General features: G+C 48.0%; 1 protein-coding gene across 2 annotated transcripts in view; it reads left to right on the top strand.

Annotated features, from left to right (window-relative positions):
- Positions 1 to 16,460, top strand: part of Baiap2l1 (BAR/IMD domain containing adaptor protein 2 like 1) — an 85,334-nt gene that overhangs the window by 56,076 nt on the left and 12,798 nt on the right. For both annotated transcript variants that reach the window (XM_026404216.2, XM_077802498.1), the window contains 8 exons: positions 4,666 to 4,727; positions 4,836 to 4,907; positions 6,377 to 6,514; positions 7,612 to 7,764; positions 10,271 to 10,438; positions 12,745 to 12,892; positions 14,803 to 15,010; positions 16,064 to 16,141. In XM_026404216.2, the coding sequence (XP_026260001.2) occupies positions 4,666 to 4,727; positions 4,836 to 4,907; positions 6,377 to 6,514; positions 7,612 to 7,764; positions 10,271 to 10,438; positions 12,745 to 12,892; positions 14,803 to 15,010; positions 16,064 to 16,141 (1,027 nt within the window). The remainder of the gene's footprint in view (positions 1 to 4,665; positions 4,728 to 4,835; positions 4,908 to 6,376; positions 6,515 to 7,611; positions 7,765 to 10,270; positions 10,439 to 12,744; positions 12,893 to 14,802; positions 15,011 to 16,063; positions 16,142 to 16,460) is intronic.

Consider the following 16,460-nt stretch of genomic DNA (forward strand, 5'->3'; position numbering starts at 1 on the left):
GCCTGCCTTCAGCAAGGCACCTCCTTGTCTGCCCTGTCTGTTTGATCCATTGTCACCGTGGACCTGTGGACTCCTAGAATCTTCAACAATTTACTATTTATTATTGCCCTTTTGGTGCTCAAACTGCCCCATATTTGACCAGTACCCGTTCCTTGTGAAAGACGTTCATTAGAGCTGGAGTTCTAACATGAGCAGTAACATGTAGTGGGTTAAGTCAGAAGGAGACCTTTGGAGGAACGTGCAACGAGTGTCACCCTGTGCCCTTGTGGCATTGTCCCTGCATTCATTTCCCTTACTTGCACAGCACACAAGCTGCTGGCCTGCACAGGGACAGAGCCACCGTTAGCGGGGCGGAGCCCCCCGTGTGGTCACTAATCTGCCTGTGTGCTAATTCCACTTGGGGGGCCTCTGACCTCAGCTGCACACTTGCCAACTTCCGTGTATTTGCTCTTCACTTCTATTATATTTTCTCCTGATCACGTTTGATATTTGGAAAATCATCAGAAAGATTCTGTTCTTTTCCAGTGACATTTTTGATCCGTCTAGCTTTACTCCGCACAGCGTTACTTCAGGCCAGTAGGAGGCTGGCCTGCCTCGGTTACTGGACAGTCTCGTTCCACTTGTAGTAACACGTAGGAAGTGGCGCGTGACTCAGCCACTACTCTGCTTTCTGGAAATAATGAGTGTTCAGAGCACCCGTGATCAGATATAAATGGAAAGCATCTTTCTCCCGGCCTACGCATTCCGCACATGTTCCCTGCTGCTCGGGCCCTTCAGCAGTCTCCATCTGGCTCCTGAAATTTTTACAATTTTTAAATTGGTGAAGAATTGTATAGTCAAAAATATGCTAATAGTCTAGTGGGTGGTGGGGGCTGTAGCGCTTGCCCGGCATGTGCCAAGCCCTGAGTTTGATCTCTGGCACCTCAAAAAGAAGAAAAATTCAAAGACCCATATTTCAAATGAAAACTTTCTATGTTTATGCCAATAGTATCCTTTAAATTTTGTTATTTAGCATTTAAAATCCATACTGCCTATTGGCCAGATGCATCTTCTTTTGTTGTTGTATTTGTTTGTTTGTACTGGGAATTGAACTCGGAGTGCTTAACCATGGAGCCACAACCCCAGCCCTTTCTATTTTTTGAGACAGGGTCTCACTAAGTTGCTGAGGCTGGCCTTGACTTTGCAATCCTCCTGTCTTGGCCTCCCCATCACTGAGTTTATAGGTGTGTGACACAACACTCCACTGAATATATATTTTTATATAGTATTATTTAAAGTGTTGAACATATTTGTTCCTGGTTTCCAGTAAGAGTATATATCTCTATTGTTTGTATGAATTTTTTGGAAACTTGATGGTAGGTATTGTATTTTGAGTTCATGATTTTGAAGTACATATATATATTAAATCTAAATCCTTTGAGCCGGGAGTATAGAACAGAGGTAGAGAGACCCTGGGTTCCATCCCCAGCACATGGAAATCTTTTTTTTAGTTAAAAAAAATTTATAGATTCCTTTAATATTGTCAGTTAAGAACACAGACTGAATCACAGGACTATAGTCACTGAGTTTCTCCCCACCTGGAAGGGAGGAATGGAGGGCTGGGGCAGGGCATGCGGCCTCCTGTCGGGGCATGCACTTAGTTCTGCTCTATTTGAATCTGGGTTGTGCTTTCTCCACTCCACCCTCCAGTGTTTTCAGGGTTTGGTTTCTTTCTTTTTTTTCCTTCTCACGTGTGATTTATGAAGAAGTAGGTTCACAGGACTCAGAGCAAAGGCCTGGAGGGCGGGGGGCATGACTTTTCAAACACAAAGCAATACTCACTGAATCCAAGACTAGATCTGCAGATCGAACATAAACACAGTTTTTCATCTTGTTTTCAAAATATACTTGAGCAACTTGCACAATCCCAGCCAAGGTATGTGTCAGCCCTTTTATGACCGAGGACTCGGTGGCTGCCACTGTGGGGCCAGGGACAGGAGTAACAAGGCCCAGGTTCCCTGCCTGCCCACTGTGAATGGACTGGTTCACTAGCCTGAGCCTCAGTGTGAGGGGCAGGGCGGGGTGGCCCACAGGGCCAGAGCACCAGGGTCACCCAGCGCCTGTCCTCAGGAGTGTCCTGGCCGCACATCGAGCGCTCCTCAAGTCCTCAGTACACCGGGTTGTGGAAACAAAGTCACAGAGAACAAAGACTGTGGCTGCCGAACTTCAGCCTGGGTGGCTCTCATGATTTAAACCAAATTATTTTTAGGCATTTTTTTTTCTCAGTGACTCTAACTTGCCAAAGATAGAGTACTTAATCTTCAGATAATTGAAGTGAATTTTGTTTGTGTTTCATCTTTAACAAGGACTTAGTTGTTCAGGGGGTTAAAATAGATGTAAAAGAAACTCAGAGTATTTTAATACCTAAGATGACTAAATGATGATCAAACGGCACATGGATGTCCTCATGTTCTCGGCCATGGAAGGCTCCTTCTGCAAAGAATCCCCTCTGATTTTTCAGTTTGGGGAGGGAAAGCGTGAAGGACGCAGGAGGGAAAGCTGGTGAACTGGGCGGTGGCACCCTGAGGGCTGGGGATGGCTGAGCTCTGGCTCGAGTCTGTCTGGCAGGTTGTCCTGTTTGACTTCCTAGAATCACAGAGCTGAGGGAAGGGGCTATTTTGTGACTTCACAGTGTGTGACCTTCCCGGTTATGTACCAGTAGGCAATGTTCTGTCCTTCCACCTGCAGAGGTTAGGGACATGGCTCATGGAGGATTCAGTTGTTGCTCAGAGCTGGTTTGTCTGGGACACCAGGAGAACCGGGGAGTGACCTGTTGCACCTGTATTTTGGAAAGATCCCTGGCCCCTGTGAAGAAGGTGATCCCTAAGAGAACACGGGGTCAAGGAGGGGTGTCCACAGAGATAAGGCCTGAGCCGGGCTTGGTACAGGGAGGCAAGAAAGGACCTTAAAGAGTCAGCTGGCAGCACCCTGTGGGGACGAGGAGATTCCTCCCCTTACTGCTGGTTGAACAGACTCAGCTAGCGGGTGTCCATGATGTCACCTGTCCTTCCCACATGTCCTCTCCCTGGCAGGAAGGAGATAGGAGCCTGGGAAGGGCCGGCACAGCCTTTGCCCGAGGAAGCCCCGTGAGGGAGGGCATATCTTCCCTAGAGGCAGCCACATGGAGGCACCATGTGCCCAGCAGCGGGCCTCAGCCCTGAGTAAGACACAGGCGAGCGGGGCGCTCGTGGCTGGCTGGCAGAGCTGGGGCAAGGAGATGAGGGGTGGGGGCGACTTAGCCCACACACCTGTCCAGTCTGAGGTGCCTATGGGGTGTCCACGCGGAGGAGTCCAGGTGGAGGTGGGAATTCTGAGTCAGAGGGTGAGGGGAAGTCAGCTGTCTTGAATGCTCCTAGATGGCAGCGAGAGCCACTTGTGCAGAGTCACAGCTGAGGCCACGGTCTTTCCCTGAGTCCCACCACAGTCCTCGTTTTTACCCTTCCCCGGAGTCATTCAGCTCACCACGGGGTTCTTTTTACTTATGCATGACACTAGAATTCACTTTGGTATAATATACATATATTATATGGCATATATCCTATTCTAATTGGAACCCCAATCTTATGGCTGTACATGATGGTGGGTGCACTCGGGTGTATTCGTGTAAGTTCATGGGGAATGTATATTGGGCTCACTCCACTGTCTTTCCTGTTCCTAACCCCGCTGGCTTCCTCTCATTCCCCTTTGTCTAATCTACTGAATATCTGCTCTCCCCCCGTCCCCCGTTATGGTGGTTATCTTCCACATAGCAGCAAAGACACTCAACCTTTGGCTTGGGGGACTGGCTTGTTTTGCGTAGCCTGCTGGTCCTCAGACCCTTCCATTTACTTGGAAGGTCATAAAGTCACCTTCTGCCTGGCTGAGTGACACTCCTGTGTACGTTCTAACCTGGCCACTGAACTGTGGGGTGAGCCATCCTGTTGTCTGGCTCGGTGTGGTTCTGAATGATTCTGTGTCAGGTATCGGATGCACTTGGTTCCTGGAGACAGGTCGGCAGAGAGAGCCTGTCCCTCACTCTTGTCAGAGGAAAGTGGCAAAACGTCAACACACTGCTACCAACTGCAAGAGACGAGCTCCGCAAACTGTGTGGTCAGACCGCTGCTCTCTGCAGTGAGGCTCTTTGTCCTAGAACATTCTCTCTGTCATGTGACTGCCCCTGTTTCAGAGAAGTGGTGTCATCCCGGGAGACCTGGGGCTGAGCGCGGTCCTGGCTGCGGTTTCCCCTGGCACTCATATTTTCCAGAACAATACAAGAACTACAGCAGGAGGAGAGGGAATAGCCACTTTCTCGTATGACTGGCAAATAGTCAGATTACTCCGGAGGTCAGATAAAAATAACTAATTTGTTCCTATAGTTAGTTCCTGTGATGACCGAGGTAATCTTCTGTAAGAAAATTTCAAAATTAATCAGATCTATGTTCTGGCTTAGGAAATGAGTAAAATAGAACAAAGTGGATCTGAAGACAGTGGGCTCTGGATGTTGTGAAGAAAGTCTGCCCCCAGCCAGCCCTCCTGGGACCCCCTGGGGACCGTGGCCCTGCTGTGCTTCCTCCCACCCCTGTGCGCCCTTTGTATCTGTGTGGAGGGTGTGCTGGCTTCGGCTAACGGGTCTGGTTTTGTCCACAGGCCACGTCCTCATAGAGATCTCCAGCACCCACAAGAAGCTCAACGAGACTCTCGATGAGAATGTATGTGGATGTCTTTATATTTGCAAAATATGTTCATTTTATTTTTAAATTTTATTTTGCCTAAAATCACAAATCTGGTGTGGATTTTTTATTTCCTTTTGTTAACAGTTCAAAAAATTCCATAAAGAGATTATCCATGAGCTGGAAAAGAAAACAGAACTGGATGTAAAATACATGAACGTGAGTAGGGTGGTCACCCTCCCCCACCCCAGGGTCTGACCTCGTGGCCCCAGAACTTTCCCCATTGCTCGGTCAGCAGCCAGTGGGGTGGGGGGTGGCCTTGATACAGGCCTGGCGTTGATACGGGTCTGGCTGCATAAAACCAGCAAGCCCTTTGGGCTGAGTAGGCCCAGTTTTGCCACCACGCGGGATCTGCATTAAAAGAAGCGTAGAAGAAAAAATATGGAAGAAATCACAGTGCCCTGGAGAGCAGGGGTCTCAGAGGGTGCTTCTCTGTGACAGGGCCACTATATCGTGTCCTGCAGCCGGTGCTTTCACAGACCAGCGGTTGAGGGCATGAGTTATGCGTGGGAGGGTGCCAGAAGCCTGTCCTGTGGGTGCCTCTTGCCTGTCACCCAGGATCGTCCATTTTAGTGGTTTTCTGGGCTCTTTCCATTTGGTCCCCCGCCACAGTGCATGGGCTCTCCCCATCTTTCATTTCTGCTCTAGAATGCTTGCTTGCTTTTGCCACCCCAAGTCCCCTTTCTTCTTGTGGCAGTAAGCGATACAGGTTACCCCCAAATCATGCCCACCCACCCACCCACCCTGCCGCCCATGTGGCCTGCACAGTGCTTTGCTGTGCACTGCTGGAGAGACCACAAGGCCCGACACAACTGTTCAGGCACATTTAATTCTGAGCCTTTTGTGTATGTTATCTGATTTTAGTCCCTACAAAAACCCCATAACGTACATGCAGCTTAGTAGAAGGAAGGCATGGATTTTAGAGAAATTAATTGCTGAGATCACACAGGCAATGAGAGTGTAACCTGGCTCTATGAGGCTCCGACACTAAGTTCTTAAACACTCTATTGCTGGACATGGTGGTGCAGCCTGTAATCCCAGCAGCTCAGGAGGCTGAGGCAGGAGGATTGCAAATTCAAAGCCAGTCTCAGCAACTTAGCGAGGTCTAAGCAACTCTGTGAGACCCTGTCTCTAAATACAAAATAGGGCTGGGGATGTGGCTCAGTGGTAGAGCACTCCTGAGTTCAGTCTCCGGTGTACACACACACACACACACACACACACACAAATACAAATCCACTCTGTTACACAGGAACCCCAAAAAGCCACAGGCAATTGCATTTGTTCATTCCGTCTCTTGTAGGTTGACTCAAATAACAGGAACATGTGATTGAGTTTATGTAATCACTAAAACACATACTTACCACCCAGTGTCCAAAAACCTTTGAGGAAAAGGAAGAATAAAAGAGACTGTTGTTCCTGGAGAGCTGCCCTTGTGGTCAAGGACCCTCGTACAAGCAGGGGACGTGAGAACAGACAACCCCAACATGTTCAAGATGAATGGGGGGATCTGTGTGAAGTGTGGGTGTGAGGATGTCAGAGTTGCAGTGAGCCACACAGTGATGCGTGAGCAAAAAAATGGTCACACGTGGTGCCTCAGTTAAATAAGCACAACATTTAATTTACAGGCAACTCTAAAAAGATACCAAGCAGAACACAGGAATAAATTAGATTCTTTGGAGAAATCTCAAGCTGAGTTGAAGAAGATCAGAAGGAAAAGTCAAGGAGGACGAAATGCACTAAAATACGAACACAAAGAGATCGAGGTGAGCTTTTCCTCGGTGTTTGCTTTTGCTGAAGGGTATTGTTTGTACACTGTACGGGGAGGCGGGGCTGTGCCTACTCACTGCTGTGCGACTGCTGTAGTTAAAAGTAAGCATTATTTATTAAAAGTATTAAGAGCTGAAGACTGCAGAATTTTCCAGAGTCAAAAATGATTAGTCTGTGAGCTGGGTTTGGCACACGCCTGTCATCCCAACTATGCTGAGGCAGGGGATCCAGGTTCAAGGCCAGTCTGAGCACTTTATTGAGAGCCTGCCTTAAAGTTTTAAAAAGAGCTGGGAATGTGGCTCCGTGGTAGAGCACATGCCTTGGGTTACATGTCCAGCACCTCAGAAAACAAGCAAGAAATATAACTGACTGGGTCAGGCATGGTAGCACATGCCTGTAATCCCAGCAACTCGGGAGGTTGAGGCCAGAGATCAATTTTGAGGCCAGCCTGGGCAACTTAGTAAGACCCTGTCTCAAAATAAAAAAAGGACTGGAGATGTAGCCCAGTGATGAAGAGCTCCTGGATTCAATCCCAGCCTCAAAAAAAAAAGTAATGCGTCCACGGCCACCTAAAAACATTAGCATTTCCCCCTGACGTGCGTAGGAGCAGGGGCCTCCTTGACTGGTATTGCTGTCCCCATTTAACACCCATTTTACAGTGAGGGGAAGTGAAGTTTAGGTTAATCCTATGGTTGGCATTTGGAACCCAGGCTTAAACCTGGAGCTCTCTGGCTCCAAAGTCCACAGTGCTCTCCAGGAGAACGCCGTCATCACGACCATATCTCTGGGGCACAAAGTAGTATTTTGTGCTTGGCGTCCAGTGGGAATATGAAACTCCTGGCCACTTCTTTCCACACGTGAGTCAAGGACCTTGATGATGGTATCTGCTCCAGTCAGATTCCAACTCTGCCCGTAGAAGGTCTGTCTGCATTTAGTGTTTATTCTGTTATCAAAATAAACTGAGCATAAAGATGACAGGAGATAAACATCAGGCCATGCAGCTATCTGATGCCTTGTGTCATACTTTTATCATTGTTGTTTATTTTCCTAGTACGTAGAGACTGTTACTTCTCGTTGTTGTTTATTTTCCTAGTACGTAGAGACTGTTACTTCCCGCCAGAGCGAAATCCAGAAATTCATTGCAGATGGCTGCAAAGAAGCTCTGCTTGAGGAGAAAAGGCGCTTCTGTTTTCTAGTGGACAAACACTGCAGCTTTGCAAATCACATACACTATTATCACTTACAGGTGAGTGTGTGGGCAGATCGCAGTAAGTGTACCAGCATAAGCAGATGCCCTGGATGCTCTCCCTTCTGGGTAGGCCCCCTATAAAGCAGTGGTAGCCTATTTGCCAATAAGAAGATTCAAAAAAAATTATTTTTTTGCCAATTTGAATGTGTAAACATATAAAAATGCAGATATATTTATCATATGTCTACTTATAATATTTAATTAATTTAGAAATCACCCATATTAAAATTCCTTATAATGCTTATTCATTGAGAAATAGCACCTTTTTTCTTTTCTCACCTACAAATTGATTTTTCATACACTCTGATGGTCTGGAGTGTCAGTGTCTTTTTTTTCTCCCTTGTCCTGAGGATCAAATCCAGGGGCACTCGACCCCCGAACTATACCCTTAGCCCTTTTTATTTTGAACCAGGGTTTCACTAAGGTGCCCAGGCCAGCCTTGAACTTGCGATCCTCTTGCCTCTGCCTCCGTGAAGCTGGGATTACAGGTGTTCTCCTGTGCCAGTGTCTTGACCAGGGCCAGCCCCTGGGTGGTCTGAGATGCTTTTCTTGTAGACTTTGGGGGGATGGTCACTGGCAACTCTGCATCAGCATGGACCCCCATTCATACCCATCAGGACAGCTGGTCCCATTACTGTTCACTCATCTTCAAGGTGTTCATTCATGATCCCCTCAGCTGAGTGGTTGACTGACTTAGTTCCCTGCTCCTGATACGTGCAGCTGTGAGGTTAGAACCCAGGAGCTATTATACAACATGCTAAATTTTCCTTCCTCTTCTATTTTTTTTTTAATTATGAATTCTCTGGGGCCTATGTATGTATCCAAAACTAGCACTAATTGAGGTCAAATATCCACCGTTGTTCATAATAAGGTAATTCAGAGAGTGCTCCACAGTAGGAGATGCTTTGCAAGAGCTTAAACATAAGTCAACTGTCCCTCTCTTTTGGGGGCAGTCTTGGCCTTATGTGTCTATGTGCATATGTTACCTATTCTAAGAAGGTTTTGCAACTTGAAGAAATATTCAGCCAGCTAATACATAAATACCTAAGATTTAAAATTGTGATAGCAAAAAACAAACTACTGTATTAAGTGTTTGCTTTTGTTAACCTTACACTACTTAGAGCAATGTTGAGGTAGCTTTAGAAACTTGTTTCCATGGCGAGGGCCTCGTCCTGCAGCAGGGTCATGCCGTGGAGAGCTGTAAGTGGCCCCGAAGCTCCCTTCCTCTGGCCAGCCCCACTGTGCCGTGAGGCAGCCTGGGCTGTTTTCAGGAAGCGCCGTTTATTGGCAAGCTCTTTCTTAGACTTAACCTTGGGTCCCTGCTATGCTTTGGAGTGGCACACACCAGTTCTGTGTTTTCTTTACTAGAACTTCTTTGACTATCTGAAAACTGCTTTGTGACTTCCCTTATCACAGCCAAAGCATCCCAGTCTTTTTTGTGGCTTTGGATGAGGCAGGGCCAAGCTGCTGGTCCATTGTGTGGCACTGCCCCAGTTTGTCAAGGGAATAGTCAGGGTGGGCTTTGCTGGGGATCCTTGTGTCCCCAGGATATACATCAGCATCCCCAGCCACTCCTGATAAACCTGGAGTCTGCATAGGAACCATGCGATCGCCATGTTAAGTAGCTTCACGAATGGCTCCTACTTCCCTTCTCTGGCCAGACTGCTGCCCTGGGACAGGGCTTCGCTGAGAGGCTTCCAGAGCCTCTGGGAGTCCCATTGCCAGAAGCAGAGTAGGCTTGAGGGAGCAGGAGGGCTGTCCCAGCCTCCGGGCTCCTCTGCCCACCTGTGCCTCTGGGCTGTCCCCGCTGCTCCATGAGGCCTTGCTTAGCCTGTGGGAGGGCACCCTTGGTACTTCCACCACACCCTGCCTGCGGTCCCTCCATCCCAGGCCAAAATCTGACTGACTTGTCAACATGTGCCTTGGTCTTCTCAAAGTCCAAGGGGGTTCCTGGGCCTCTCACCAGCAACTGAGGGGATGTTCTTAGGAGTAGGAGGAAGGAGACTGTGATTGGTATTTCTGGGGCAACTCAGAAAATAGTGAGATTCATAGATTGCCCACCCCTGCCTCCTTTAGCATTTGAACTGATTCTTTCTTTGGGGGCAGGTGTTTTGTCATTTTTGTTTGTTGGTTGGTTTTGGTGCCTGTGCATGCCAAGCACGTGCTCTACCACTGAGCGCACCCCAGCCCTGGGCGATTTCTACTTATTTGCCACCTCTGCATTAGGTATGTGTTTACACTGAGGCAGCAGAGAAGTTCCTTGAGGGTGGAGTCTGCTGCCATCTCAGCAAATGAGACACAGCAGGTGCTCACAGTTGCGTACCCCAAAATAACACCCCCAGTGGACTGGCCCAAAGGACCAGGGCTTCCTGAATTAAACTCGGAGCTCCCCCCTTCTGGTGGGAAGCCAGTGATTCATTATCAGTGATGCCACGCGATGCGGTGTTGCCAGCTCTTCACACAGTGCACCTCTGTGTTTACTTTGTTTCTTTGGGATTTACAGTCTGCAGAATTACTCAATTCCAAACTGCCCAGGTGGCAGGAAACCTGTTGTGATGCCACCAAAGTGCCAGAGAAAATCATGAACATGATAGAAGAAATAAGAACTCCAATCTCTACCCCTGTAGCCGGGACACCTCAGCCGTCACCCATGATTGAAAGAAGCAACATGGTAGGAATCGATCACTCTTCTCTATTTTCAACTGCATGTTTACTGATATGATTTGGCCCAAAGGACCAGGGCTTCCTTTGTTGGTTGAAATCATGATCTCTCCTTGTCTACTTTTCTCAGCTTTTTTCCTTTTCCTTCAGATTTGGAATTAGCTGTGCAAATGTGGAATACTATGTGTAGCACTTTTGTCTCTTTTTAAAAATTTTATTGTTACTCTTTTTAATTGTAATGATTCCAGCTTTATAAGTTTATCCCCAGTGAAGAAAGTATAGGTGTCTTGGAAAAGAGACTGAAAATTTCCTGTGCCATTGACCCAACGTCAGTCACTCAGGGAGGGGGGTATTCAAGGTAAGGAATTCAGGCTCTCTAGTTCCCTGGTGTTGGGACCTGGGCATGACAGCCTTCTTAGTTTTCACAAGTGCGTGTGGAGATCTGGATCCGAGGTGTCTGGACACAGGGATCCCCCACACTCGTTCATCTCCAGCCCCCCAAAATGATAGCCTCCTAGCCCCAGAACAGAACCCTGAGCACCTGCAAAAGTAAGAAATAGCGCCACGAGGAGCAGCAGCGCTGAGGAGTGAGAGAAGAGAGAGAGGGCGGGATCAGGGCGCAGGGAATCAACATGGGAGGAGCCTCCTCCCCAGCCCAGGCAGGGAGAGGCCGCTGCCAAGGGTAGAGCTGCTGCAGGAGCAGGGAGCAGAGGTGCAGGAGACAGGACGTGGATCTCTATGCAGTCTCTTCCCTGGCCCCAACTACAGGCCACAGGGCCTTTGGTCTACCTGACAGTGTATCTGGACTCCGGGCGGGGGGGGGGGGGGGGGGGGCGGGGGCGAGTGCCCCTGGAAGAACGTGCTGCCTGCCCCACCCCCCTCCCTGTGGCACCGGTGGCAATGAGAACGGAGCAAGTGCAGACTAGCAGACCAGTGAAAAGAAGAGGGGCCAGCGGGGGCTCCTGGACACTGGGAAACCCACATCACGAAAGGAGGCACCAGAGTAAACCAGCAGGACCAACTGGGGTCACAGAGTCAGCGGAGGTGGAGGAAGCCATCAAGAACGACTGCTGGAAATCTTGGGAATTAAAAAATGGATTATTATTTGTAGTTGAAATGATATGTCTTGGATTTGTTTCAAGATAATCCAGCGGGGTTTGGGATGCCAGGCGAGGCACGAAGAAAGACAGGCTGTGAATTGGTCACCACTGAGACCAGTCCATGGGCGAGGGAGGGTTGCCATGCTGTTCAGTCCCACCTTTGCACAGTGTTTGAATTTTAGTTACATTTTTTTTTCCTTCTCCCTTACCCCAAAATAACACCCCCAGTGGAGGGCTCAGTAGCAGAGTAGAACTGCCTAGAAAACTAAGCCGAAGAGCTCTCCCAAACCCAGTATGGCAGTAACCAGAGGGCTTCACAAACAAAGGACCCAGGACAGATACACGCCAGCAGGTGCACTCACTGCCTCCTTACCGCCACCGCTTGGATTCCACAGGCTCTCAAGTCCAGCTTGTCTAACACATGTGCCTGATTTCTCCGCCTAACCCTGCTTGTCCCGTCTTCCCCAGCCAGTAAGAGGCAACTTGTCCTCAGCCACCAAAGCTCTGCTCCTGTCTCTGTCCTCTGCACCAGCCTCTATCAGCATATCCTCTTGTTTTGGCCTTCAAAGCCCATCACAGGCCACTCATGGCTTCCCCCCATCCCCCGCCCCCCCACACAATGTCCTCTCTTGGGGAGGCCTGCAGTGCCCCTGGGCCTGGTCTTCAGCACAGCAGCCAGAGGGATGAACACCTGCACAGATCTGAGCCAAGTTTCAGAATATTAAGGATACAGAGAAAATCCTAGAAAATTCCAGGGGGAAGAGAATAATTTACTTACAGAGAAAGGTGAATCCCATTGATACCAGATTTCTTTTAGCAAAACAAGATGATAGAATTTGGTGTAAGTACATTCAAAATTCTGTGGAAACATTATTTTAAATGTAGAATCCTATAACTAAGTAGCACTTTGAGGGAACCTAAAATACTTATAGAGAGAAAGTGGATCAATGAGTGGTCGCCAGGGGTGAGGGGATGGAGAGTGGCTGCTGCCTTTTTTTTTTTTTTTTTTAAGAGTAAATATTTTTTTTTTAAAAAAAGGTATGGAGGGGAAAAAAGAGGTATGGTATTCTTGAAACAATCAATATGGGGCATTGCCCTACAACTAAGAGAATTGGAGAAGAAGGTGGGATTTAAAACATGTGATACAAAACAGTTCTAGGACTGTTTATCATTCCACTGTTATTCTAATATTAGACTAATATTTTTTTTTCCACAGATTGGGAAAGATTACGACACCCTTTCTAACCATTCTCCAAAGATGCCCCCAGCTCCTTCAGCCAGAGCGTATACTAGTCCTCTGATTGATATGTTCAATAACCCAGCAACAGTTGCACAGAATTCAGAAAAGATAAATAATTCAACAGGTAAGATATTTGGTTTAATTTCCTTTCAGGTATCTTTTTAAATTTTTAAAAGTAATTTGTAAAATAAATATTTTGGCTAAATGTATTGGGAAGGAAAAAGGTAAATACTGAGCTGAGTAGAGTAGATACATCTGGCCCTAGCCTTGAGTAGCTCACATCTCAAAACAAATGAGGGTTAGACCATAGGACATCTTGATAAGTGACCCATTTCTGACACTAATTCTGAATGCTGATGGATGTTGGATAGAGTAAACATACTACTGAGACGTGCTACATCTAAGAATGAGCCAGCTAGAATGCACCCAGCCTCACCCTGCGTTCCATATTTGGTGGCTGTTACAGTACAATTTCCTTTTCAGTAAAACAAACTATAAAAGTTCACATGACAAAATTATGGTCTTAAATCTTACCAATAGGCTTCATTTGAATTCTCCTCCGTATTCTCCATCATCTCTAATAGGGCACCTCAGACTTTCTGGAGACCTAACTATAACTGCTTAAATTTCTGAACCCATCACTGTAGTTCAGCACTCAGGACCAGTTTGACAATCAGGAAAAGCAATCAAGTTGGGTGTTGAAGAGAACCTGCAGATTACAGATGCTTGCAGCTGTTGGCCGAAGATGAGAGATTCCCTAATGACAGTGAGGATTGCTTAGCAGGAAAAAATGATAGCCTGTGGTTAATTCCTTTCAAAGGAAGTACAGAATTGCACAAGATGTAAGGCACATGGCCACACATGGTGGTACATGTCTGTAACCCCAGCTACTCAGGAGGCTGAAGCAGGAGGATTGCAAGTTTGATGCCAGCCTGGGCAACTTAGTGAGACTGTCTCAAAATAAAAACAAAGGAGAGCGGGACGTGGTGGCACTCGCCTGTAATACCAGTGGCTCAGGAGGCTGAGACAGGAGGATCGCGAGTTCAAAGCCAGCCTCAGCAATGGCAAGGCGCTAAGCAACTCAGTGAGACCCTGTCTCTAAATAAAATAGAAAATAGGGCTGGGGATGTGGCTCAGTGGTTGAGGGCCCCTGAGTTCAATCCCCAGTACCAAAAAACAAAGAAGAAAGGTCTGGGGATGTGGCTCAGTGGTAGAGTACTTACCAGTTCAATTCCAGTGCTGCAAAGGGGAAAATTTTACTTATTTATTTATTTATTTTGGTAAGAATAAAGCAAAAAGAGATTCTGCGTTGCTTTAAATTAAATCTCCATTCCAATTTTTGTTTTCTGGAGTGGCACGTGTCAACCTGCCATCGATTTGAGACATGACTTTTGTAACATAGCACCTCCAAGTAGAGGCTGTGGGCTTGCTGCCGCGCATGGTGTCCCGCACACCCTTGCCAGTGGTGCATCCTGGGGACTCTGTGGGGCTCGGTTCCTTTTTCTGTCTGTCAGTAGTAACCTGGCTTTCTGGTGGCTGAAAAGCACTGAGATCGTTGACTGCCCCCTAGTGAGGGCTCAATAAAGAGAATTGTCACCTCATCCTTGCTCAGGACGGAGAAGCCAGAAGGTCCGCCTTTCCAGTCTGCCCCTTCTCCCTGTGACTCAGGGCATTAGCAGTGGGGTTGTGCTGTTGCCTCAGATGCTTCTGTGATCCAAGCAGGGAGCAGCGGGGTATTGGGACAGGTCTTGTCTCTGAAGCGAGCCAGGCTGGCTCTGGCGGCCACCAGTACAAAAAAAGCCAGTGCTCCCCGCTCATCCTCTCCTCTTAAAGGGCCCACGGCCCAGGCTGCCCTCGGGCCACAGCCTGCTTGTTCCCTTGCAGGCCAGTCCCATCTGAGCAATGTAAAGGCCTGGAATGGGCCCACTAGCCTGGAGGGTCACATGGGCAAGGTGTGGCGGGGGTGTTCTGAACTTGCCTGTGGTCAGCTCTGAGAAGCCGTCCCTGCTGTCCCTGCTGCGCTCGCTTTAACAGATACCTCAGAGGACACCAGTTTACAGCGTTCTGTTTCGGTCGCTTCTGGACTGAACCTGATGAAAAAGCACAAAGTAAAGACCATCTTCCCGCATACCGCGGGCACCAACAAGACCCTGCTCAGCTTTGCACAGGGAGATGTCATCACGCTGCTCATCCCCGAGGAAAAGGACGGCTGGATGTACGGGGAGCATGATGCCACCAAAGCGTAAGTTGACGTGACCCGCTACGCAGGGCTCACCCAGCCCTCGTTCAGAAGGTTCACTTAAGATGCAAATCGTGGGGACAGACTAGCTCTTCAGCCAGAGTTGAGTTTGTAGTTCAGTTGGCAGAGTCGCTCCATCCCAGGCTATTTTTGGTGCATCTGTGTATACAGAGATAGATTTGGTACATGAAGAGATTAACAGATCGTGTGCATAACCTCTGACAGGGGCTTACATGTTGTTTTAAAAAATGTGGCTTTGGGCCAGGCGTGGATTGAAGGCCCATAATCCCAGCAGTGTGGGAGGCTGAGGCAGGAGGATTGCAAGTTCACAGCCAGCCTTGTTAATTTAGTGAGGCTGTAAGCAACTTAGTAAGACCTTATCTCAAGATAAACAATTTAAAAAGGGGAGGGATGTGGTTCAGTGGTTGAGTGCCCCTGGGTTCAATCCCTGATACCAAAAAGAAAAAAAATACAGGACTTTGGGTTTCTCAGAGTTATTAGATAGACTTTAAGACGCAGCTGGAGTGGTGGCATACTCCTGTAATCCCAGGGCTTGGGAGGCTGAGGAGGATGCAGGTTTGAGGCCAGCCTCAGCAGCTTAGAGAGGTCCTAAGCAACTTAGTGAGACTCTGTCACAAAATATAAAATAAAAAGATGTAGCTTGGTGGTAAAACACCCCTGGGTTCAACCCCCATTACCAAAAGAAAAAGGATTTAAGACAAATTGTTTAAATGTCACCCTTGTCATTTCAACCACAAGTCTACATAAGTCTCATTGGCACTAGGTTGTCAGTTTGCTGTGTATGGAATAAAGCCAATTAAAAAAATAAAGGGAGTCTGAGTGACACAACTATGTATGTAAGACGTTCACTGTCCTGGTTTGTGTGTGCAGTCAGACTTATTTATAAAGCCTGGTTTCCCTCAGTCCCTTATGAGCCTTCACTGCTAGCCGGGGCCACCTGCCCAGGCCATCGTCAGGACTCCCCGTGCTGTGCACTTGACCTGCCCGCATCTCATAGCACAAACAGGTCCTTTTTTTTTTTCCCTTCACCTGCAGGAGGGGTTGGTTCCCGTCGTCATATACAAAGTTATTGGAAGAAAATGCAAAGGAATCGGTGGCTGCGCCCGCTCCAAGGTACCCGATGTGAGCCAGCTCTCCTGACCTTCCCCTAATGTTCCCAGAGGGCTGGGTGTGTGTCCGTGTAGGATACTGCAGTGTGCACGAGGCCCTGGGTTCAATCCCAAGGACCACAAAACAGACAAAAAAGAAAAAAAGCAAGAAAAGCTGAGTTATAACCTAGACGTGCAGCAGCCCCCCACCACCACCATAGAACGTCAGCCCCCTGGAGTAGGAGTGGTGGCTGCTCCAGTGGTTTCTATGAGTGGCCCCGATGTCTCCTGTGAAGATGCTCGTGCCTGGCCCACCTCCTGCAGCCCTCTGAGGCCACCCTTGC

The sequence above is a fragment of the Urocitellus parryii genome, chromosome 9, assembly GCF_045843805.1.
Source record: "Urocitellus parryii isolate mUroPar1 chromosome 9, mUroPar1.hap1, whole genome shotgun sequence".
NCBI classification, from domain to species: Eukaryota; Metazoa; Chordata; class Mammalia; order Rodentia; family Sciuridae; genus Urocitellus; species Urocitellus parryii.